Raw genomic sequence first — 23,771 nt, 5'->3', positions numbered from 1 at the left:
GCATGTGTCATTTACATCAACGTGCTATTAGCATGCTGAAATTTGCAGTGGTGTCTAAGGTGTAGAGCAGCATGTTAACTCTCAGATGAAAGCCATCTGTAATTATCTCTGTTCCCACCACCTAGGCCTCCTGCAGAGCAAGCATAATTGGCATTACCCATCACAGAGGGGAATCAACCTGCGGCAAAGGCAGATTCGCAGGAATGATGATCTTCAGTGACAAATGGAAAGATTGGGGACATTTCAGATCAGTGGTTTGCTTCCATTTATACTGTGTCTGCAATCTATGCAGCAAGATGCCAACCACTGCACAAGACTGTAAATATATGAACTGTGCTCGCACCATCGGAGCAGGCCGGGGAGCGGAAGGAGCAGCGTGGCAGCGTACCACTCCAGGGAGCCGCACGTGCTGGAGCAGGGGAGCAACGGCAGTGAAGAGGGACTTCACCAAGATCCAGGTCGGTGATTGGAGCATGGGCAGGCACAGCAGGAGCGGCGAGGCCGGGGCGAAGGAGCTGCGAGAGATTGCAGAGGGACGTGATCGGGGCCCAGGAGAGGCGCGAGTTCGGGTTCCCAGAAGAGGCGTGGGCCCAGGGGCAGCACGGGCCCAGCCCACACTGCGACATGTGCGCGCACTAGGTCCCTGCAGCAGAGCTGGTCTCCAGTTCGTCTTGGTTAATCCTTGCCACTGGACCGAGACCTCGCTCTGTCAAGCCCGTGCGGTGGCTGGTGTGCAACGGCCACCACACGTTAAAAAAAATCCACACACAGGCATCTTCCACCCTTCAAGATTTAGTTCAGGACCTGGAACTTAGATCCTTCATTGAAATACATGTGAACTTTTTGACGTGGAAGAAAGTCATCCTCGATTTGAGGGATTGCCGTTGATGATGATGCAGCATCACCAGAATACTGTACTGGAGTCGGGCATAGCTCTGCATGTGTGATGGTGCCTCGTCTACAGATCCTAAACCCCTCCCCACATAAATAGAGGCTATCCAGAGGAATGAGTGCACTGTTGCCTTTTGCTGCGGGCTCCATTGCTGGGCGTGTGTCAGTCACCAGCTTGCATCATTGCCTGGCAGAGGTCATCGCAGAGAGCGCCAACCTGCCTCCTAACTGTTCGAACGAAACTCCCCATTTAACATCTGTCAAAAGTTAAACAAGGAGCCACTCTTGTGAAGGTCGATGTGGCTGCTGAGATAACAGTGGCGCTCCCGTGTTATTAAACTGATAATATTGCACATGTCAATTTTCAGTTGCTAAGTCAATAATGTCATAATGGTTCCCCTCCCAGAATTTTCTCAGCTGAACTCACGAGTTCCCAGATAAGTCCGTGATGTAAATCTTAAATTTTACCTTGGAAGTTTAAATTCCCTAATACTCCATCTTCAGATAAAGAACTTGCATTTATATAGTGCCTTTCATGACCTCAGAACCTTCCAAAGCGCTTTACAGCCAATGAAGTTGTAATTGAATTTAATCTAGTGGTTAGTACTTTATCCCCGTTGGCTTCCAAATAGGGGTGTCTGCACTCTAGTGAATCCACAAAGGCTCATCAGAATTTTCTATTTTTGATGACTTTCTAGCACATTATTTAGGTTGCTGTGTATTAATAATATTTCTGTAATGATAGCATTATTTTTCCTCCGAGTAGCTTTGACACCATCTTTGACAGCATAGGATAAGGAGTCCCTGGGAGCGTGTCAATATTTGCGTGCAATCTCCAGGAGTGTGTCAATATTGCAGGGGGATCCTCCACACAGAAGAGTTTGAAAACCAATGCTGTAGGCAATATATTATTGACATATTGCTCTTTGCCCATTTTAAGATACAGGTGCAACGTCCCGAATCCAGAACTCTGAAAACTGTAATTGGCCGAAAACCGGACATTTCGGCGAGTGGCGAGGAGAGGAGGATTTACCGAAATCCAGCAAAACCCAAAATACGGCATGGATTCGGTCCCGAGGATTCCGGATTTCAGACTATTGATTTTCTTGTCTGAAATCAGGAAAAACCCCAAAAAACCGGCACGGATTTGATTCCGGATTCCGGACGTTGTACCTGTACATACGTGTGCACATATGGCAGAGAACCAAGTCTTAAATGCTGACCAGCCAGCTCTCCCTCAACCGAAGTATGTAAATCAGTCTCAAAGTTACATCCTACTCACTCACAATGGATACTTAACAGATTTACCCAGCCCAAACGCCAGAGCTTACAACTTGAAAGGCCAGATCACTACATAAGACAACGGATTCAAACTCGTACACTTCTCTGTTGATTTATTAATACAAGTAGCATAGGTATTCCATTCTTTACAAGGGATAGGAACAGGTCAGGTAATATCTATTCACCAATAACTTACTTTACTAGAAAAAAAGAGAAATACTGTATCCTTAAAAGCTCCACATCTGAAAGGTACTGCATAATGTACAAATAACTTAGAACCTGTTATATTTGTCTACGCTGCCAGTTTTCTATGTCATATTGCACATCTTTGTTTGGCTTTGTCAGTACCTCGAAATAAGAACAAGACAGGAATTATTTTACAATGAAAAATAAAGAGAAACAAGAGGTGTAATGGGTGACGTGCTTAAAACCAGCCACTAAAAAGATGCACAAGTGGTTATTATATTATAGGTATGCTCTGCGCCATGGGTAAGGTGCACAGCACCAACATTGATTTTGGGTGGTTTTCCGACACTGCACTGTTAAAAGGACTGACCATAACTTGCTTGTTAACTCCCAGATGTGCTGAATTTAATGAGTTCTTACAGTTATTTAGTCCTTTATTAACTTCATGTGGTTGAGGTAGAAGAGATTGGACAAGTTGAAAGCAAAAAAAGAGATTTTTTTTAAAGAAAGGGCTTGTAAATAGACTAAAGAAGCTGTAAATGCTTTATTCACAATTTTTTTTTAGAAAATAAAATAGACTGTAGCAGTTAAAAGTTGTACATGGAGCTAAGTTTTTTTTTAATAATTTTTTTAAATGTTTTACGTGAAGTTAAGGAGACGACAGTTACAGTACTTGACTCTCAAAGCTACAGAGACCCTCAGAGCAGGACCTGAAGATCACAGGAGGTACACATTACCAGAACCACAGTATTTTGTCACTAGGCCTTAGGCTTTGAGGCCAATAGTGCTAACATGCAATTTTCATATTTCCTGTACACCCACAAAAATTGTGGTGAGAGGGACAAGCAAAGACAGACGCTGTGGTGCCAGGAAACCATCCAAACATCAGCAAACCAAAACAAAATTTTAAAAACCCTCTCAAGCATAACCGCATTAGATCAACAAAATTAAATCTAGTTTATTTTTTTTTTAAAGAAAAAAATATTATCCAACAAAAACTGTAGCAGTCTTTTTTTTTTCCACTAGCAATTATAATTCTGTTAAATGTATACAACCATTCAGTTTGTAATAGCGTGTAATGAAATAATTCTTCTACATCTTCTTCTGGTAGTCTGAATTACTTACATACAAACAACAGTTACAGGAACTTGTTCACAATGCATTGCAGCTAGGGACAATAGCTGTCCAGAGTCCTCATTGGCAATATCCGTGTATAACACTGATTGCCTGCAACTGATAGCACTTCCTATGTGGAGGCTGAAGCCCAGATAAATGGTCTGTCTACAAGGTAATGCATCAAACAACTTCCGCTGGTGTGAGGCAGTAGATCTGGGAGTTTGTTTCCGGCAGTTTTATGAGCAGAGAGGAGTAGTCTGTCTCTCCTCTTGTCAGTTTGTTGTCTCCTCTTTTAAACTCTGTGCGTCTCCCCCTCAGTCCGAGGGTCTTCTCCAAACCATCCGCGGCTGATCATGGTACACACACGAGAAGCCCCCCCCACACGGTCTCACAGTTGACCCATTTCTTCCTTGTATATTTTACAGGTTATTTGCAGGATTTGGGGGGGGGCAGGGGTCGGGGGGAGGGTAAGGGAGGTGTGTGGAGGAAGAAGGGAGGGCAGGTGGCATCTTGTTTAAAATTATATTTCACAGCAACAAGATCCTGTCTCACAAATAAACAGGTGATGACTCTACAATGACGTATTCACAAATGGTGGTTGAGGATTCAGTGGTGGAGCGTACATACACAGCATACTGAGCTCCTTTATAGGTGATGTCTAGGGAAACTCTTATCTGAAGCGAAGCTTACTAACAGGAAGTAATAGTTTATGGTCGTCCTGTCTCAGAGGCTTCCTACCATCTGAAGACGGCTGGCATTGCTCGCTTTTATACTTTTCTCTCTCTTCTCGTTTGGAAAATGTTAATGCAAAGCAGGCTTGCTCTGCGGTCCCAAGCTTCCGAGTGGGAGACCTCTTAGCCCATCGCGGTGACCATACTAGACGGATGGTGAGGCCCGAAGGACAGACCGGAAGATGGATGCATCGGTGTTGGCGTCGTCAGCATGTGGCCCGAGTGGCTGAAGGGTGGAATATGGTGAATCGGGGACATGTGTCTCGTGAGAGCTGTGGAGCTGAAAGAACTAGCCTTGTCCATGAGGCTCTTTGAAAACTCATCCAGACCATCGTGGGTCTTTTTGCACTTCTTGGATTTACTGGACATTTTCCTGTTCCGGGTCTGGATTCCCTCTTTCTTCATGGTCAATGGCCGGTTAATCTGTGGATGCAGAAAAGAAAAGATACTTTTAAAATATTATATTTTATTCTGCCTCTCCTCCTCCTCAAACCTACAATTTCTTCTCTTGTAGGTGCTGACGTTTGCTGAGGTATGGTTCGATGGGCACGGGCAGCTCTTCAGAACCTCAATGAAGAAGCCACATGTGAGTCTAGACAGTGAGTATTGGCAGGCTATTCGACTACAGAGTGCCGAACCCAATCCTGTGCTGTGCCGACATGCGCGCGCACGCACGCACACATGCACACACACACACAAACATGCACATACATATGCACACAGACATACACACACACATGCACTTACACACACATACATATGCACTCATGCACACACATTCACACACTCACACACAGAGCTTCCAGTAGGATTCACTAAATAGTAATCAGAAGTGAGAACTGCAGCTCAGCTTTCACCCTTCCTAACGCAAGGTCGCTGAGGCTAATTCTAACAACCCAACTGCTATCTTAGCGAAGTTGAGCTAATTCAACACAGGCTGGGAACTGAACTGTGTGTAACCTCTTGGTCTTTAAAAAATTACTACAATGTTTACTACAAAAAAGTACAGCTATCTGAATTTTGCTTGTGACAATATTTTTCAATAATACATTCTATGTATTGTACATATGAACAAGTAGCTAGAAAATAGCTCCTCTGCTATTTGCAATCAAAACAGAAACATTTACTGTCTAAACCTGAGGTGCTCCTTATTTTTGCCTGTCTTGATCCTTTTACGCAGCGCAGATGCAGAAAATGCTACGATACCAGAACACGAGAAAAGGAATGTTCTCAATTTTCTGTGAGTACTATCTAGCTCATTCTCATTTACAATTCCATTACTCGATTCCAGTCTTCAGACGCACTTCAACAGCTGTCAATCAGGTTTTAAGTGGAAAACTAACACCTTCAAGACATCACACAGCAGGGATCGGCACGGCGGATTTTCAGGCAGATGAGCCTTTAAGTACAGAGTTTAAAAAGTGCCGCAATCTTAAGAAATTTTACAGCGCCAAATCTAAAACAATAATAGTTTGTGTGGTAAATGCCAGGAAACGATTGCACATTCGAAACACTTCCCTTGACAACAATGGTGCAGCATCAAAAAGAAATGCACACAAAATGCAACTTTTCCACCCACTTCATCAAGAGTTGACTCCCCCTTTTTTGGTCCCAACCCTGTTCTGACAACTGAATTTGGCCATCACAAATGATGTGTCATGCGAATGTACAGAATTAATAGACAGACTCATTTCCCTGACCACTGCCACCAAGAGTCTTGCTCTTATGTGTGCACTGCATTTCATAGAATCATTGAAATTTACAGCGCGGAAGGAGGCCATTTCGGCCCATCATGTCTCTGCCGGCCAACAAAGAGCTACCCAGCCTAATCCCACTTTCCAGCTCTTAGTCCATAGCCTGGTAGGTTACGGCACGTAAAGTGCACATCCAAGTACTTTTTTAATGTGGTGAAGATTTCTGCCTCTACCACCCTTTCAGGCAGTGATTCCAGAACCCCCTCCCTCTCCCTCTGGGTGGAAAAAATGTCCCCTCAAATCCCCTCTAAACCTGCTACCAATTATTTTAAAGCTATGCCCCCTGGTTGTTGACCACTCTGCTGAGGGAAACATGTCCTTCCTATCCACTCTATCCAGACCCCTCATAATTTTATAAACCTCAATAAGGTCTCCCCTCATCCTCCTCTGTTCCATGCAATGGATCTCTAGTTATATACTGTATAGTGGGAGAATTCCAACTCCCGTGCGGCTCTTTGTTGGCCAGCGCGGACACGATGGGCCCCTTCTGCGCTGTAAATTTCTATGTTTCTACGTTGCCATTAGAAACTCGCACTGTACATTGTACACTTAACACATGTAAAAGATCTTTGATCGGTTAGGGTTTTTTTTCAATCCCTTTAAATAGCTTCATTTTCTTCACGCTTAAAAGTAAGGTTTCAGAAAAAGAAACTGCTGCCACAAAATTGGATACATGAAGACACTGTGATCACACCCAAGTACATGTGGTGTCACCCAATGGATGGGTGAAAGGGCTTATCAGAACACTGCCTCTAGCATTGTTCTGCACAGATCCAAGAACAGTTTTTTTTGTTTCACACCCTTAGGCCATGTCTGCAGTTCTTCTTGCATTATATCCAGCGTGGATGTAAAACATTATGTACACTGCTCACTAGATGACTGCTAAATGGCTAAAACAGCCCTGGTTGTTAAATTTACAATTGTGCCTTCAAAGCATTTTACTTCCAAGTTATTTTTTCTCACAAACGAAATAAGTAAAGTGCTTACATAGTGGGATTGTGTTAATCTTTTCGTTGCATACAGAAAATTACGGTTAAGAGAAAATTAAACCCAATGAAATCCATTCAATCAACCAAAGTTCCTTTTTCCCCTTCCCAAAATCCTATTCCTCTTCCATTTCTTCCCCTCCATTCCTAAAGGTACTAGTACATGCTGGGTGCTAGACATCCTCTGGCACCTCACACGAGTGGCCAAATGTAGGCCTCGACTTTAATATTTTTTGGACATTAAGGAAACCAAGAGATATGGGGATAGTGCAGGAAAGTGCAGTTGAGATCGAAGATCAGCCAAGATCTTAATGATTGGCAGAGCAGGCTCGAAGGGCCGAATGGCCTGCCCCTGCTCCTATGTCTTATGTTCGACGGTGTTACCAGCTATTCGACTATATGAACATGGCAGCCAAGCGTAATCCTGGGCTTATCCAATGCTAAAACACAGGCACTTTCCATTGAGGGGGGTGGGCGGGACGATGACTGGATAGTGATTACAAGCAAGAACCTTTGTTGATTGTTTCCCTCCTCAGCCCAGGGCTGCTAAACCCAACTGCACCACCTAACCACTGCTCTAGTTGAAAACTGCTAACTCAGCACAGCCCATGGCTGAAACCACAGAGCTTCCTGGAAAAAAACCTTTTTATTGTTAAGAAACTGAAAGGCGACATAAATGTACATATTTCTCTCTGACTGTTAGACACGTTAAACTATTGTTTCTGATCGATCGCCTGTTTTCGGTGTATAGTATTTGTACTTGCTACATGTGAGCCAATGAATAAACATGTCACCTTGATCCGTGATCACCTCCAACTACAACATCTACCTGGCGAAGAAACGGAGGCTCAATCAATAGATTTTGAATAAGTTCCTTATTTAGGTTGGAGAATGGATTTCATAACCCCTCAGGACAACTGAAACATTTTTTATCTCATTCTCACTTGCTGGCTTACTGTTTCAGATCAAGAAAATCCAAGTCCTTTCCATCTTAAACCGTTTCCCCAATCTATGGCTTTCTCAGGTGTTAAATTTCCCCACCTCCACCATCTACTTTCGCAACACAAATTGTTCTTCAGTGTATATAGACAAATTGTGCCCCATGACTTCAACTCCATCTCTGCTCAAGGTGTGCGTCTTCAAAGAGTAAGGCTATAGCAGCTGCCTGCTTTCCAACCCCCAGATTGCAACTGCTGCTGAAGAGAATTCACTTTTCTAAACTAGGTCTTGATCTGGAGCCGAAAACAAGTTGTCCACAGTGCCAGCACAGCCGAGAACAAACCTTCAGCTGGTGGTTTTGACCTTGCAGCCTGCCCAGAAAGTTTCTGATTCTCTTTTTCCCTCTTACAGGTTGGATCCCATCTCCCCCCCCTCCCCAATCCCACTATACCAGGATGCGAATCAGGAAGATTGTCATAATAAATCAGAGCAAGGAGTGAATTCCTCTCGTGTACTAATTGGAGAGCTCTATCGAAGAGTCGGCACAGGCAAAACGGGCCGAATGATCTCCTTCTGGGCTGTGTCATTCTCTGATTCTAAGAGAGTCACTAATAAATCCAATGGGGAATTCAGGAAAAACTTCTTCACCCAGAGAGTGGTTGGAATGTGAACTCACAGCAACAGGAGTAGTTGAGGAGAATAGCGCAGATGCATTCAAGGGGAAGCTGGATAAATGTATGCGGGAGAAAGGAATAGAAGGATATGCTGATAGGGTGAGATATAGAAGGGTGGAAAGAGGCCGGTGTGGAGCATAAACGCCAGCATGGATCTGCGCTGTAAATGCTATGTCATTCTATACATTATAAGTGGGAGACAATCCACCAAACCAGCCCAAAAGAATGATAGTGAACCCTTTCCTAACTGAAAAGAAAGTGCAGTTCCAATGGCAAAACCAAAAATAGCTCTTTTAGCTCTTCCGTAGTCATAAATCTGCTATACTACTTAATGGTTTACTTTAATACTGTCATCAAACTAACTATGTCCAATGGATCCTTGACTGCAGATCCAAATGAACAATGCCTACAGAACCAGTTACTGTACTCCAAAGTAATTAATTGCACAAAGTGCTTTGAAGTGTCTAGAACGTATGTTAAAATGATGATTTTCCAAAATTATACAGTGAACAGATGACTATGGTGTGGATGCACTTGAACTTATGGCTTTGATGAGCTCAGAATTAAAGGCAATTGTCACAAGAAATCGCTGAGTCATTTTAAAACTAGGCGAGTAATTTTATTTTGTTTATCATTGCTAAAATGCTGCCGTCATTCCACTTCAGCATCATTTCTCTCGAGACACTGCACATGCTATGATGCTCTCTGCATTCCCTGGCTAATCTGGCTCTCATCTACCTGAATAAGTAATGCTATCCAGGCCAGTGCCTCATCCATTCCTACTGAGGCAAGTTCACTTCCAGCCGGCATCTCTGTACTGAGGCTGTCTCACTCGACGCTAGTTAATGCCATTCGCCTCATTTATTAATGACTAAACACTTATCAGTTCTAAGTATTTTAACTCAGATTTTAACTATAAATCAGCAACTGCACAAATGTGCTATTTAAGCAAAATGTATATTAACGCATGGAAAATCAGCCACCTCTGTAGTTACCACAGTAACTATTCAAATCTATTGAATTACATTGTTGTCTGTGGGAGCTTGCTGTGCGCAAAATGGCTGCCGCGTTTCCTAAATTACAACAGTGACTACACTCCAAAAGTACTTCATTGGCTGTAAAGAGTTTTGAAACGTCCGGTGGTCATGAAGGCGCTATATAAATTCAAGTCTTTAGAAATTTACAGCGCAGCATATCTTTCTAGTCCTTTCTTACAGTTCTTGCACATTCAACTGTTCTTGCTAAACAAGCCATTACAGCATAACATTGTAATATTTTCTACAACTTATAAGTCTGTAATGGAGGCATAATGGTAAGGAAAGTACATTAAAATATGGTCCAAATACTCCCAGCCCACAGTAGGTTCCCACATTACAATGATTACACTCCAAAAGTACTTCATTGACTGTAAAGCACTTTGAGACATCCAGTGGACATGAAAGGCGCTATATAAATCCAAGTCTTTCTTTCTTTAGGTTGCCTTAATATATATGTTGCCCTTAGGCTAAGCAGTTGGACATAGACAAGGGGGTAGTACAGATTTAATGAGGGATTACCTAGATTGTATTAACAATGCAAAGATGGACAAGGGAGAGGAAATGTAGAGTTATTGAGCATATCATCAAATTGATTCGATAAAAAAATCGTCATCATCATAGGCAGTCCCTCGAAATCGAGGAAGACTTGCTTCCACTCTAAAAGTGAGTTCTTAAGTGACTCCTAAAGAACTAGGTGATGGTTAGTGTACATCAGGCCAATATCTGTCGCTCAAATCTAGTGTTACTGCATATTGTTGGGCTTCAAAGCAAAGGTTGATTCAACATAGGTTGCTGACGTGAGAATAGTCTGTTAGAAAATGTTTAAAATGGCTGGCAAATACTTCAAAGATCTAGAGAGATGCAACCCCCTCAATGCAACTATTTGAACTCTTACGAGTTCTAGAGGCTAGTCATTATCTTTTTTTTCAATGTAACACTTGGAGACATTCTTGTAAACTTGCTAATAATAAGACTGGACAGAGATGGGCAGAGCCTAAATCAACAAACAAGACTCAAGAGCCCGCAGGCTAAAGTTTATTGGCAGCTGCCAGAGAAATGCACACCAGATGAAGTCTGTCCATACTGATGCACCGTGAGGATTAATTGATTGAATGAGTCTGGCGCCACTCACGTGACAATTACTACAGGCACTAAATCCGTCCCAATAAACTGGCAACAGAGGTGGTCTCCTATATCGTCCGTCCGCCCCACCTCCTCGGCACAATCTAAAAGGTATCGCTTCCAATTTAAACCGTGCACTTTTATGCTTTCGTCCTTTTGTCAACCTTCACTCCATAGAATTTGATTAAAAGTGCCCGGGCGCACATATTAACACGTTAACCAATCCAAGTCAATTACATTAGCTGCACTTCAAATTCCATCTAATCTACAACTGAATTGCCTTCAATTTCACTTTTATAATCGGTTACCTACTTTGACTCGCTCAATTTATTTCATAACATTAATGTGCGCACTTTCTGCAATCATACCAGGCAAAGTTTTACCAAACACACATCAATTGTCTCCCCGCCCATGCCGATTAATTTACATATTAATAGATTTAAAGATGATGTATTTATTATCGTTTTGCTGGGGTCATTACCCCCCCTGGTCCGCAGCTCGCCTCTTTCAATGAATGACGCTGTCATACCGAAACTCCGGGTGTTGTTTGACTTGAATTGACACTCACTTCACCCTCTACATGGGAATGTTGATTCGTTAGCCCGACAGCTCCATAGATCAAACCTTTTTGCCCTGTCAATATTCCTACGCCTTTAGTTTTCAGGTTTACAAGCACAAATGCCCGTCGCTACGCCCATTCCATTTTTGTTGCATTAACTCGAAATTATCTCGACAATCTCCTGGGTTTTTTTTGTTGGTTAACTTGTTAATTTCAAATGTTGTCTCACGGTATTCTTTTCGGGCATTAACACACTGCTGGCCTGGAATCTGTGGGGGCGGGGAGTCCATTTCTCTCCAACATTTCTCTATTCTGGGATCGCTATATTTCAAGTAACCCTTCATGATAATTATTTTTTCTCTTAACAATTCCGATTAGAATCAGTTTTGCGCGTTATCTGCAGTCAGAATACGTGCGAGGTGATGATATAGGTGCAGCTATTTTTTTTTAAACAGTGGAATATCTTACTCCACAATCCATCCGCTCTATCCCTTCCTCTTAAAATTGCAACTTTTTGTCATTAGGATGGTAGTAGCACAGGAGGCCATTCCGCCCATCGTGCCGGTGCAGGGTATTAACATGCAGTCCTTTGGGAACATTGGAATGTTTCCCCCAAAAGATGCGGGACACAGGTTTGCAGAAGGAAGGGAGCCAACGGGCACCTTCACAGATCGGCTGCGACCAACACGGTTGCATGTACTCACGTTGTGGAGTTTATAGTAGAGCCCGCATGCGTTGCAGACAGGGTCTCCGTTGGCATTCCGTCTCCACAGCGTGGTGGTTGTGGTCTGACAATTCGCACAGGATGTCCCTGCTCGCCTGGCAGCAGACTGAAATAACACAACACAAAGGGAATTTTAAAACACACACACACACACACACACATGAAATCTGTCTATACAAGCAAAGTCACAAGGGTTGAGTGCAGGCAGCTCTATCTGATAAAAAATATATATATATTGTGCTTCCTCTCGCCAATTTATAAATCTAATCCTGAAAAAAATATATTTTTAAACTCGATATGTATACCTAATTTTCGTGTTTCCTACATTGCAACAGACGATTGGCTGTAAATCCTCTAGAGGTCATCAAATACGCTATATAAATGCAAGTTATTTCCAGTACTTTTCAATTCTATTTTTCTAAATTAATGTATTATGCTGGAGGCTTTAAAAAAAAGATCGTGACTGTCTTGGGAATGCAGACACAAGCGATGGTTGACTGTAAGCCCGCTGTATTTACTGTACATGGTTATTAGATAGTTGGATAAGGATCTGCTCCTTGAAGCCTAAACCCTTCGAAAACGAAATCAGCGCAAGTATTACCTGTACTGACTTGGATGGTCTTACAAACCCCCCTGAAATGGATGAGTAACAGCCAGGCAAGTGAACGGCAACTTCTTAAAGGAGGCCTGTCAAATGTCCCACAAATCATTAAACAATTGCAGGGCGAGGGCTGGTTTGTAAATGCTATAATTTCTGTTTACCTTTCGTTTTTTTATAGATATATATGAAAAGAATGTCACCCTGCTTAGATGTTCGCTTTTGAATTATATGTTTAATTTATGAATCATAGAATAGTACAGCTCAGAAGAAGGCCATCGAGTCTATGCCGGCTCCTTCCAAGAGTAATCCAGTTAGTCCCAGTCCCCGCTCTTTCCCATATCCCTGCAGTGTCAACGAGGATTTAAAAAAAAACACTTTCTAAACAAATCTTGGGTTCTTTGGCAAGCGGTTCATTGTATAAAACGTCTTCAAAAAGAAAAACGGGGCTACATTACAGGAAAATGAGTTTCCCGGTAAAGGTTCAGACAGGAGAATTGTTCGTATTTCTTTGGGAAGCGAGCCTGGGGTGGGCATAAAATTCGTCTTATCTTTCTAATGAGTTCAGCTTTAATAGAAAGTTTCGTTAGTTTAAGCCGTGATTTTCCTGGTGTGATTTCCCCGTTTCCTTTTCCCGGGAACAGAATGTGAAAGTATTTGTTTTAGGAACTGCACTGATCATTTAAAAAAAATGCAATCAACACAATTCAAAAGCCGCCTGGATTGAATAATTCTCAATCCGTGTTATTGTAGGAGGGATACAGAGAACAGTCGGGACTAATAGGGTGCCACATATTTTTCTCCTGATGACATAGACTTCGAGCTGATCCTGTTTGGACAAGTCACCCGAAACTTCCCACTTTAATCGTTCCATTCCCCCCTCCTCCTCCTGATTTCTTGTTCAAACACCTTTGTGTTAGGAGGTCGGGAAGCGATATTGTTGCAGAAAGCAGTTATCTGGAGCCGGCAGATATCCGGCAGCCTTTGGATAGGAAGTCAGCTTTTTACATTAGAGAGCAGGAGAGGCGGGGTGGTGGGGGGGAGAGAGTATGAAGAAAGGGGAGACCCGCTGCCAAATAAGTGCAGTGCAAACATTTCCCTCCCTCGAAAGTTTTCCGATCCTAACGAGGCTGTGAAAGATTGGAATTCCATTAGGGGTCAGTCATTAGAATCAACATTTTCACAAGAGGACAAAAGAGTGCCCTGGGAGCGGGATGGTTTGGACAAGGGAATACAATTGAGACAACATGAAATGCACGCTTGATTGATTCCCAACAAATTGTAATCAACTTTATTTTTTTGTGTATCCTTTGGTGGGTGGGGGGGAGTGGACCACGGTCTGAAATGGGTATCTGGCAAACTAGTGACATATTAAAGCCAGAATCAGCCAGGTTCCAATGACCAGGGCACTGGAGAGGCGGCGGATCTCTCACTAATGACTTTTTCCACAGATACTGATGGTCGAGGTGCCCGCAATAACAAGCTGGGGAGAAGGTCTGTCACATGGAATGGTTTGTTCAACCCCACAGAGGCCTGTCATTCTTGTACACTTGCATTCTATCTGTTTAAAATGGAATCAGGACATTGTGTGCCTGGGTGTGTTGTACAATATATAATCTTGCTGGGTCCCACTCAATGACGTAGATACAATGTGTAAAATAAAATAGCCAACCTCCAACACTGACAACGGAAAACCAATAAGTACATTTTCTGTCAGCTATTCAGGAAGTCAAGAGTGCGATTAAAAATGTCACTTAAGGAACGTATTACTTGCTAAGATATCAGAGGGATTTTTAAAATTAATTTACTGCAATGTAATTTCCATTTGAACTTGAGATATCTCCATCAATAAGCTGAAGATTGTCAATGAAAGGGGGCAAGACCTTGAATGCTTCGGAATCGAGACGGGTTATAATGTTCATTTCTCCGTTATATGTGATAGAAAAACACTAGAAATACCCGAGCCGATTCGCAGCCGCTTTTTTTCCCCCCAAGACCTTCGAAGAGCTGGTGTGTCGAGGTGTCGTGTCAATTTCCGCCATCCCCCCTCCCACCCTCTTCCAAAAAAAATCTTAACTCAGATCAGGAAATGAAAAACTGCCGTTTGATCATTCGATCCCCGTGCTACGTACCAGTCTCCTCTTGGGTTTGATGAGAGGTCGGTTCTGGCCGTTCATTTTGTGGTACAGACCACAAGCATTGCACAGATAGTGCCCAGTGCCGTCCCTCCTCCACAGGGGGGTCGAGGTGGCTCCACAGTTCACGCATTCTCGACCTTCTGAAACCAAATCACAAGCCAGTCACTTCCAGGCACCTCACTTCAGGAGATGAATGATCGCACGCGCGAGGCAGAGGTCGGGCAATGCATCGCTGTGTACTCTGCATTGGTGCCGCTCTGCAGCAATTGTCCAAATGCAGTAACCACTAGCCACATGTGGCTGATTGGAAATCAAGATGTGGCTAATTGCCTTTTTGATCAGTAAATAAAAACGTGAATAATAAGACACCGTTCTTGGGCCGTGTGATCTCACTACTCATTATGTTTTAATCTTTCTGAGCGTTTGTTGGTTAAAAGAGTGTTTTTTTTATAGTTGTTACTGCGTTATTGCCTTGGTTACTGATTTCTGGCAGATGTTTGTTAAGTCAATATACACATGTGAGATGCAATTACCTGTATTGTGTGAGTGCATTAAGGTGTTTTCCACTAAAATGAGTGCATGTGGCTATGGCACACCTGGTCAACAATTTCTATTGGACAACACTGGTTTACAGTGTGCCTACAGAGACTCAGGTGTCTGCATTCAGAAAACAAGTATGGTTATTATTTCTAAGCAGGTATATTGTCTATATTAGTATATCTAGGTATGTACACGCCGGTAAAACAGCATCAACAATTGCCTAAGTACTATTTCTGAGTGTATAGCTGACTGTATGAATTTATATGATAGAATAGATATTGTGTGTAGTCTTACTATTGGGCCTGTCTATAGGCCTACATAAAGTGCAAGTATGTTTAACTTTACAAATATGGACAATACACACGGACGCAGTTGGGTAGGCAGAATGAGCGATTTTGAGGATTAGAGTTGTAAAACATTAAAGGTTGTGTTATAATATTGGAAGCCGGAAGTGGACTAGTCCACTCTCAAAGTTATCTCTGTGAGCCAAGCTGAGGTAGTTAGAATGCTTTGGCACATGTTACTGGTATACAATGTGTTTCTGCTACACCATCATAATCACACTGGCTTTTCTTCTATATTTATGCAGGGCCCTTTGTTTTCCTTTATCTTTCAGTACATCACATTGTAAAAGTACATGTGAAATGTTTAGCATTACTGATGATGGTTAGTACGTTGCAATGCTCTTTAAAACGATCCTTTATTTAATTTCTACATAATGTGAGTGGCGCCACAGAGGACATCAAAGTATGAAAAGTGTGGTCTAACTCACTTTTTAGGCAACTATTTGCAGTGCAATGGGGACACAATTACATTAGGCTGAGTGCAGTCTTTAACTTGTAGGTTAGGATATCTTGTTAAAGCTATTTGTAAACGCTAGCCAAAGGTTATTACAAAACTTTAATGGTCGATGTTCATTGGAGGGCCAATAGATAACTAAATGAGTAATTTACATGCACTGATGGGTTCACATAATGGGACAAAAACAAGTTTTGTAAAACAATTTCCCAGTTATATATTTGCCAACTTCGGGTGAACTCCGCAAGAGTCAACCTTCTGTGTACTGGCAAGGTAAACAGATTAATGCATAACTTTATAAAATAGGACGGATGCACACACCAACACACACATGCACACACACAAACTTAAACAATGAATAATTGTACATTTTACAGTTTTCAAAAAATTGCAAGTCAATAAATGGCCATGGATACTGCAAAAAATCTTAATTTCTAGACGCAAAAGTGTCAACTGTGCTAACGCTGGCTGTCTCCATCAGTAGAGCAAAAAACATGCACACCATCTATTGGTAACCACTACGTGAGCACTCCTAGCTGTTCACAGTTGACATCTTTTTTTTGACAATCATATGCCACACACTGGACAATGTCCTGACCTACATAAAGTTGCACACCTATTAAAATGTCGAATGCACATATCCCCAGTTCACTACAGCTTGACCGGTCAACTTCCAAATGGTGCAATTTACAGTCACGAAGTATTTTTTCGCGATCCCCTGAAAAAACAGAAGGGGAAGGGTCAATGCATTGCTTATTTATTCTGTATGCCAGTCTGAAGAAGACTCAGGACACATTAAAAGGGACTTTTTTGTGCATTAGATTTTTTAATAAACATTCAAAAAAAAGGAGGGTGTGGGGGCAGAGGGGGTATGGTGATCAATCCTGACTGATTCTGAGCCTCGTGCTGTCTTCAAATTCAAAGTAATATCAGTTTCACAAATCCAAAGTTCGCCCCAGCCCAGAGATCTACTTGGAACTGAGCTAAACGTCAAAAGAACAAGGCAAAAACTCGCTGCTCATGAAACACTGTCCAACTGAAAATAAAGTGAGCTTGAAAGGGGAGTACTGCAGCTTTAAGGGACAGTGTTGGAGATGTGTATTTTCTGAAGCGGGGGGGGGGGGGGGGGGCGGTTGATGATGAAACTAACAGGTCCCGTTGCCTCAGCAGAACTCTTGTATATTCAGTTTGGTGCGTGTGCGCGGTGAGAACCGCAAGTTAAAATAATAGTTAGCTGGTAGCATCACTATTGATCTTTTCATCCTTTCATTTTTTTTCTGCATTACCACTTTTAACTATTAAGTTACAACCACTCCCCCCCCCCCCCCACCCCCTCCTCAACTGCTTTTTTTCCCCTCCCCTTGCATGTTTCTTTTTCTAGCCTGGTCGCCCTTCAGAACTACGGCGAATCTGTAAAGAGCAAAGGGTATTGAATACGTACGTTGTGAGGAGGCATCCGCACCCTAACCACAAGCTCTAACCGTTTTTTTTCCAAAATTTGCAGCTTGACATGCTCTCTATAGAAAAGAACAGACTCGAGGGCAAGGCGTCCTTTGAACCAGAACACGTTCCCACTATTTCACCTTTAAATGTCCGCATCCATTTTTATTTTTTTAAATAAGTGGAAGAGAGGATAATGTTGCGCATAATCTTATGTTGGTTCGGGCTTTTCGAAACCGCAAATACCTAACTTGTACATTAAAAAGTCTCTCATAAATAGTGTAAAAAAAAATACACGCAGAGCGACAAAAGTGACCTATTTTTAAACATTTTTTTCCCCTAGCATGTATCAACTTACGCCTAGTCTGCTGCCACATACAACACACTACAAGAACAGCTTTGTAGAAATCCAACTGATGCAAGTCATTTTCAATAAATTAGCCCTAGGACCTGATCTGCCATACAAATAGCTATTAATCTCACAGTAATCCCACCAACATGCGTAATATGACTGTGGCAGAATATTTTCGAAACGCCATTCATGCAACATGCAAATGCATAGCTCCAACAAAAAAAAATCATGATCAAACATTAAAGGAATAACTGCAAAATAAATATTGCTGAGCGAGGAGAACTCACTTCTATGTTATTTTGTGGGTAATGTTGCGGTGTCTTTATCCATATTACCTAACCTGTTATTACTTAATATATATAATTGAGGATTTAATGAAGGAATGTATTTCCTGGTGGTGTTCTAGTTGCAAATAAATGTGCATGCCTGCATTTGCTGTTGCACTGTCAATGTCTGATACTTGCATTAATTAGATCAATGTTACCAAGTGTCGGAATGGCTAATTTGTAGCTCGCTGCCTTACTCAGTCACCGATAGCGCAGCAGTTCCATTTGTGAAGCCGACAGCACCCGCCCCCCCCCCCCCCCCCCCACTCTCGACTGCTCTGCTGTTTGGCCTGTATCTTGCCGCATCCGGAATCTATTAAAGTTCACGGCGCTGGATAAACAATGTAACTGTCGCGTGCATCAGTCTGAAAATAATTGGATTAACTAAAACACAGAGACCCGAAAAGGGCCAGTCTGCTATGTCCCAGCCCCATTAACTGCTCCCGCCGACACAGCTCCAGAAATCTGAGCAGATTCACCGGATCGCTCTCACCGGGAAACAGGCACTTGATTAAATCGAGTTCATATGCAACAATAAAAGGCACACAATAACCGCGATTACAAATCACCAGCTATGCTTTTACATTTCAAAGCATATTTAATGTAATATTTAAAGGGAAAGACATTTGCTATTTCCCTCTGTTTAAAGGCCTTCGGGTTGTTGGAGCTATAAACTGACACCTAAACTACTAGCACAGTTGATAAGCAGCCTGTACTGTACCTGTGCGGCTCAATGAGGAAATGGGAGGGGTGGTTTGATATTAAGACAAGATAGGTGATTTCCAGTGTTTAGGTTTGAAGTCTGTGTCAATATAATATAGGTTTGCAGTAAATTCGTAATACTGTACTGCTTTGTAATAGAGTTTAGTTTAGTGTTTTTACATAGAAACAAAGACGTGCATTTAAATGGCGCCTTTCAAACTCAGGACGTTCCAAAGCGCTTTACAGCCAATGAAGTACTTTTGAAGGACATGCATCACAGTTTGTGTGTGTTTGGAGTTGACTTCTAGTCAGATTCAGAACACGTATGTCCCTTTCGAGGCTTTATTACTAATAGTGATATAATCACAGGATGCATGTATTATTGCAAATATGCCCCAGTTCTTCTTTTCTAATTATAAGCTAACACTAACCCCTATTGGTGAGTATATGTGTTTTACTTATTACAAATTTGAATTCAAAAAGAATTCGCAGTGGGTAAAAAAAATGGTTTTAATGCGAAAGTAAGTTGGATCGGGACATTTAAGGCACTCAATGTGCCGCCCATTGCCTGAACTGCATGTATGTACTGGATACAGGCTAGAATGTCTTAATTACTAATTTAATGTAAATCTTTCTAAATGATTTGAGTTCTGTTTGTGTTTATTTGTGCACTGGTACATATTTGTTCAAACCAAAGAGCTATCATGAGTTCACAATGCCTTTCATAATTCTGACTTTTAAGTGTGTCTACTTTCTAATTTCTAGATGATAAACATACAGGGAAGATTATCAATTTCATAGTGTAACCTTGATTTCACAGTGTCGCCAAGTGTTTCAGTGAGCAGCACCATGGTTGGTGCTGGATGCCTTGTTTGGTAAGGAATGGAGTGATGCTTACCTGTACTGGAGCGTGCTTTTGGTCTTGCTTTGGAAGGAAAGCCAGGGGGAGATCCTCCTAGCAGGCTGCCGGATGGGAAGAGGCTGGAGCTGTACTCGGGGACATAAGGTGGGTAAGAGGCCAGAGGGTGGTGGGCTGAGGACGAGCACCCTCCTAATGCCATGCTGCTTCTGGCGTGAGAGGATCCCGTCTCCAACTTCATGCCCTCAGCCAGGGACACCTGGTACTTGATGCACTCCTTGTCCTCCTGGCGGCTGGAGCTGTTGGGCCCAGAGGTGGAGATGGTAGGGTCTGGGGAGACATCCTTGGGCGGGGTAGGGGGAAAGGTGAAGAGGTGAGGGCTGGAGTGTCCCGCCGAGAGGGATGCTGACGAGGACGGAGGGTAGACAGAAAGAGCTCCCGGGGAGCTGTGGTGGAGAGGAGCTTTGCTGAATGCACTCAGATTCCAAGGAGAAGCATTGTGATGAGAGGCAAGAGCTTTTCCTCCATCAAGCCAGGACAGAGAGCCATGAAGTAGAGGAGGGCGGCACACCTGACCCCCTAGAATGATAAAATAAAGGTATGGATCAGTATATAACATAGCAGTTCATCAGAATCCCTACTGAAATGTTTCTTCAAATGGACCTGTCAGAGATGCTGCAATTCCAGACCCAGTAAAACTTTTATTTTTTTTAATTTTAAATCATATAAATGCTTACGGCTCACAGTCTGATACTGAGTTTTTAACTTAAAATGAACCCCTTTTGGTAGTGACGCTGCCTGTTTTAATTATTTACGCTCAGCTTTATCCATATTCCCAAACTTTCAACAAGGATCATGTGCTGACGCTAAGAGGCGTTTTTGCTCTGCCTTTTAGACAATATTAAACGCTTGTAAAGTATTCAATTCCCTCAACTAATCGTCCTTTATGCATAACGTGCACTGCGATCGATTTGGTGTATTAGACAAATGGGAAGGTCCGTGCTGAGTGGAATCCAGATACATCCTTTTAGATACAAATTGTCAGTTTTTTTGTAGAAAAGGTAAGAATTGTTTTTACGGTGCATGTGGCACAAAAGGCTAAGCGGCAGGGTCAAATACAAGTCTACAAAGGTACTTTCAGTTTATAAAATATATAGCTTTCTCCGCCAGCTACTAAACCTGTCACGGACAAGCACCGCCAATGACAGCTTTTAAACGCATTCAATAGGTTACAAAATGAACGCCCACGCTGCTAATGGTCACACACACAAAAAAACGAGAACATTATGTACCAAGTGTCCAGTCAAGCTTTGAAATGTCAAACTTTGCGATAGGCAACAGCGAATATAATAATCCCTAACGGATTAGAAAAACTGGTTTCAATTGACATCAAAATTTACTTTTTTTTTAACTTAATAGTTTCGTGACACAGAAAATAGCACTACTCGAGTACATCCGGGAAGTGCTTGCACTAAATGGCCCAAGTACTCCCTTGTTTTCTGAAGGTCTCGAACAATATGTCAATTTCAGATCAGAAATTGCACGAGGAAGCATTTTTTTTTTGCGTCCCTGGAGTTTGAGGCCCGGGTTAGTAATAAAAAGTTGCCTTCTTGGAACAACAGTTTTAAAGGCATTTTAAAAAGTAAGTCAACTTGCATTTCCCCACCTTCCCAGGAAAGTTGTCAATATAGGCCTCTAGTTTCTTAAAACAAAAAATGAAAATCTCACCATAAAAGCATTATTTCTTATCACTGTGTGGTTGATTTTTGTGAAAGGGTTTTCTGTGTGGAGAGGTGATACAATATCCGAGGCTGAGAATGCAGCCGGAGTGTTAAAGCTGCCGACGCCTGAATCTTACCGTGGTGGGGTGGGGGGTATCTCTGCACGGCTCGCACCGAGTTCCCATAGTAGGATGCAACGTGGTTAGCTTGGCTGTCGATGTTGAAAAGTACATCCACTTCTTCGGACGGGAGATAGGGCGCGGAGTCCACGTAGCCATGGCTGAGCCCGGGGTGGTGAGAGTCGGGATGTTGTCCATTTAACACGGCGGGGTGATGGTGGGTCATCCAGCGAGGCTGATCAACTTCCATCGCGATCAGACTTTTCGAACGAACTTGTTTTTTTATATTAAAAAAAAGAATATATATTTATATATATATATTTTAAAAGTTCAAGATTTGGTCTTTAAATTACAGAATCCACAAAGTGATCCTTGGCGACTGTTTTCTCATACACCTGTGCAGCAGGAGGAAAAGGGAAAGAAATCGAAGATTACTTTAGACGAAACTAACACCTGGCCCCCGTTAAAGCAGAGACACAAATCCCCCAAAAAAGCAAATGTCTAAAATCGAAACTCATTTAAAACGACGGAGAATGCTGAATGCCTCGCATCGCTGAATGCGAATAAAGTTATTAAAAAGGAACATTTTTTTTAAAGCTATTAGTTCCATCGCCTGAATTCACTTCGTATCGAATACACCATTCACCCCGCAACACCCTTTAGTTAAACCACGACTCTAACCATGCATTTCCCTGAGCAATAACTATCTCCTAAATATGAACTTTAACGCGCCTATTTAATTACAATAATTATAGTTCTGTCGTAAATGCATCCTGTGCTGCAATATTTCTTTTTTTAAATGAACAATTTTACACACCTTGAAAAAAATTTGGGATAAAATGAATGGATTGTTATTTTGCAAACAGAATGCAAGACAAACCTTTTTTTGCTGGCTGGTAGAGTTTTATCAGCCGCGCACATTGGCTGTGGCCAGAGAGCTGACTGATCAGATTGTGTTTATGTTCCAGTTTTTTTTTACAGTGGAGGCATTCTCTCTGAACTGGCGGATGGCGCCAGTCGGCTCAGCGCACGGCGCGTCGAACCTTAAAAACAACCCACCCCCTCGCGGCCAATCAGGGACCTCCTTCTGCTCGCCTCTCCGCCACGGCCACGCTCCGCCCTTGAGCGCCCCGCTCATTGGCCGGACCTCCCTGGGCACCGCGGCCCATTGGTGGATGGGCCCGGCCCCGGCGGGAGCCCCATTGGCCAAGGGCTGGGCACCATTGTCACAGGGTTCCAAGGAGGCGGGGCCCCAACGCTTTTTGCAAATACTCGAAGCGAAGCCTCCTCCCCAGTCGCGGTTGATTAGTGCAAAGGTTTAGGGTTGGAGAAGACAGCTTCTGACGATTGGCCAGCAACAAACGCCAATCATTTCGCTTCCGCAATTAAGTTCGACCCAACTTTCCCAAAAAAAAGTCAATAAAAAAAGGCACATTTTTAATAAAAATGCAATTATGTTTAAAAAAATGATTCTTTCCATTCTAGGAAGCATTTTTTTTACATTTATACACACCGTGATAAACACTGAATGTGTAAAGATTTATCAATGTTCTTTTAATTTATAGATGAGCCAACAAATATTTTCATTTTAAAACAGACCATTTATATATTGGACGGCATCTGCGTGCAGTAAATGTACAACAAGGGGAGAGTGTGGTGATTGAAATAATGAGGGCTTTTTACAAAAGAATGCAAAAAAAGGACGAACAATTCTGAAATATCCATTGCCCTCGGAACAGCACACCATAAATGGCAAGTAGCACTTAGGAAATAAAGGAAAAGATACTGGCGATCAGATTGCTCACGTGTAAATCAAAAGGGTTCTTTGGGGAAAATATTTTCCTATATATGTTTTTTTTTTCCCCAACGCAAAAGATTGGGCAACAGGTGATTCTCTCTCCCGCACCCCCCCCTATTCTTTCTCTCAAGATGTAATCGCGCGTCAGGTAGGCACAGTGGCTCGCATTCGGGAATCATTCCACTTCAGTGCATCGGAATAGGAGAGCCGCGGGGTGGTATTCAGTGTCTGATTCCCAGTTTGGCGGGTTGTGGCCCACAGATTGACAGTATGTAATTGGGAAATGGGAGGTAGCGCTTTTGATACTATGCATTTGACTGAAATGCCCAGCCACGCCGACGCCACTTGACGTGACGTCACTAGTTGAATAAACAGTCAGG

At 42.5% G+C, this 23,771-nt stretch overlaps 1 protein-coding gene across 4 annotated transcripts; it reads right to left on the bottom strand.

Annotated features, from left to right (window-relative positions):
* Positions 1-2,270: 2,270 nt before the first annotated feature.
* On the bottom strand, positions 2,271-21,893 carry gata3 (GATA binding protein 3). 4 transcript variants are annotated; one of them, XM_070897126.1, is made up of 6 exons: positions 21,612-21,893; positions 19,793-20,332; positions 16,691-16,792; positions 14,731-14,876; positions 11,981-12,106; positions 2,271-4,628 (listed from the first exon to the last, which is right to left on the bottom strand). In XM_070897126.1, the coding sequence occupies exons 1-6, from the start codon at positions 21,841-21,843 to the stop codon at positions 4,329-4,331; spliced, it is 1,446 nt and encodes a 481-aa protein (XP_070753227.1). In that variant the 5' UTR covers positions 21,844-21,893; the 3' UTR covers positions 2,271-4,328. The 4 variants fall into 4 exon arrangements, with proteins under 4 accessions (XP_070753227.1, XP_070753228.1, XP_070753229.1 ...); XM_070897127.1 differs by having other exon boundaries at positions 14,731-14,873; XM_070897128.1 differs by lacking the exon at positions 16,691-16,792.
* Positions 21,894-23,771: the final 1,878 nt, after the last annotated feature.

This window comes from Pristiophorus japonicus, chromosome 13, assembly GCF_044704955.1.
Source record: "Pristiophorus japonicus isolate sPriJap1 chromosome 13, sPriJap1.hap1, whole genome shotgun sequence".
NCBI classification, from domain to species: domain Eukaryota; kingdom Metazoa; phylum Chordata; class Chondrichthyes; family Pristiophoridae; genus Pristiophorus; species Pristiophorus japonicus.
Note: the sequence above shows the minus strand (reverse complement) of the source record. Positions and strands in the feature narration are given on the sequence as shown.

Excerpts from the sequence above, each read along its gene's own strand:
- gata3 (XM_070897126.1), bottom strand. The coding sequence starts at position 21,843 with ATGGAAGTTGATCAGCCTCGCTGGATGACCCACCATCACCCCGCCGTG. Across the intron at positions 20,333-21,611 it reads ATACCCCCCACCCCACCACG|GGGGTCAGGTGTGCCGCCCT; the intron begins GTAAGATTCAGG and ends TTATCATTCTAG. Across the intron at positions 12,107-14,730 it reads TCAAACCCAAGAGGAGACTG|TCTGCTGCCAGGCGAGCAGG; the intron begins GTACGTAGCACG and ends GTGTTATTTCAG.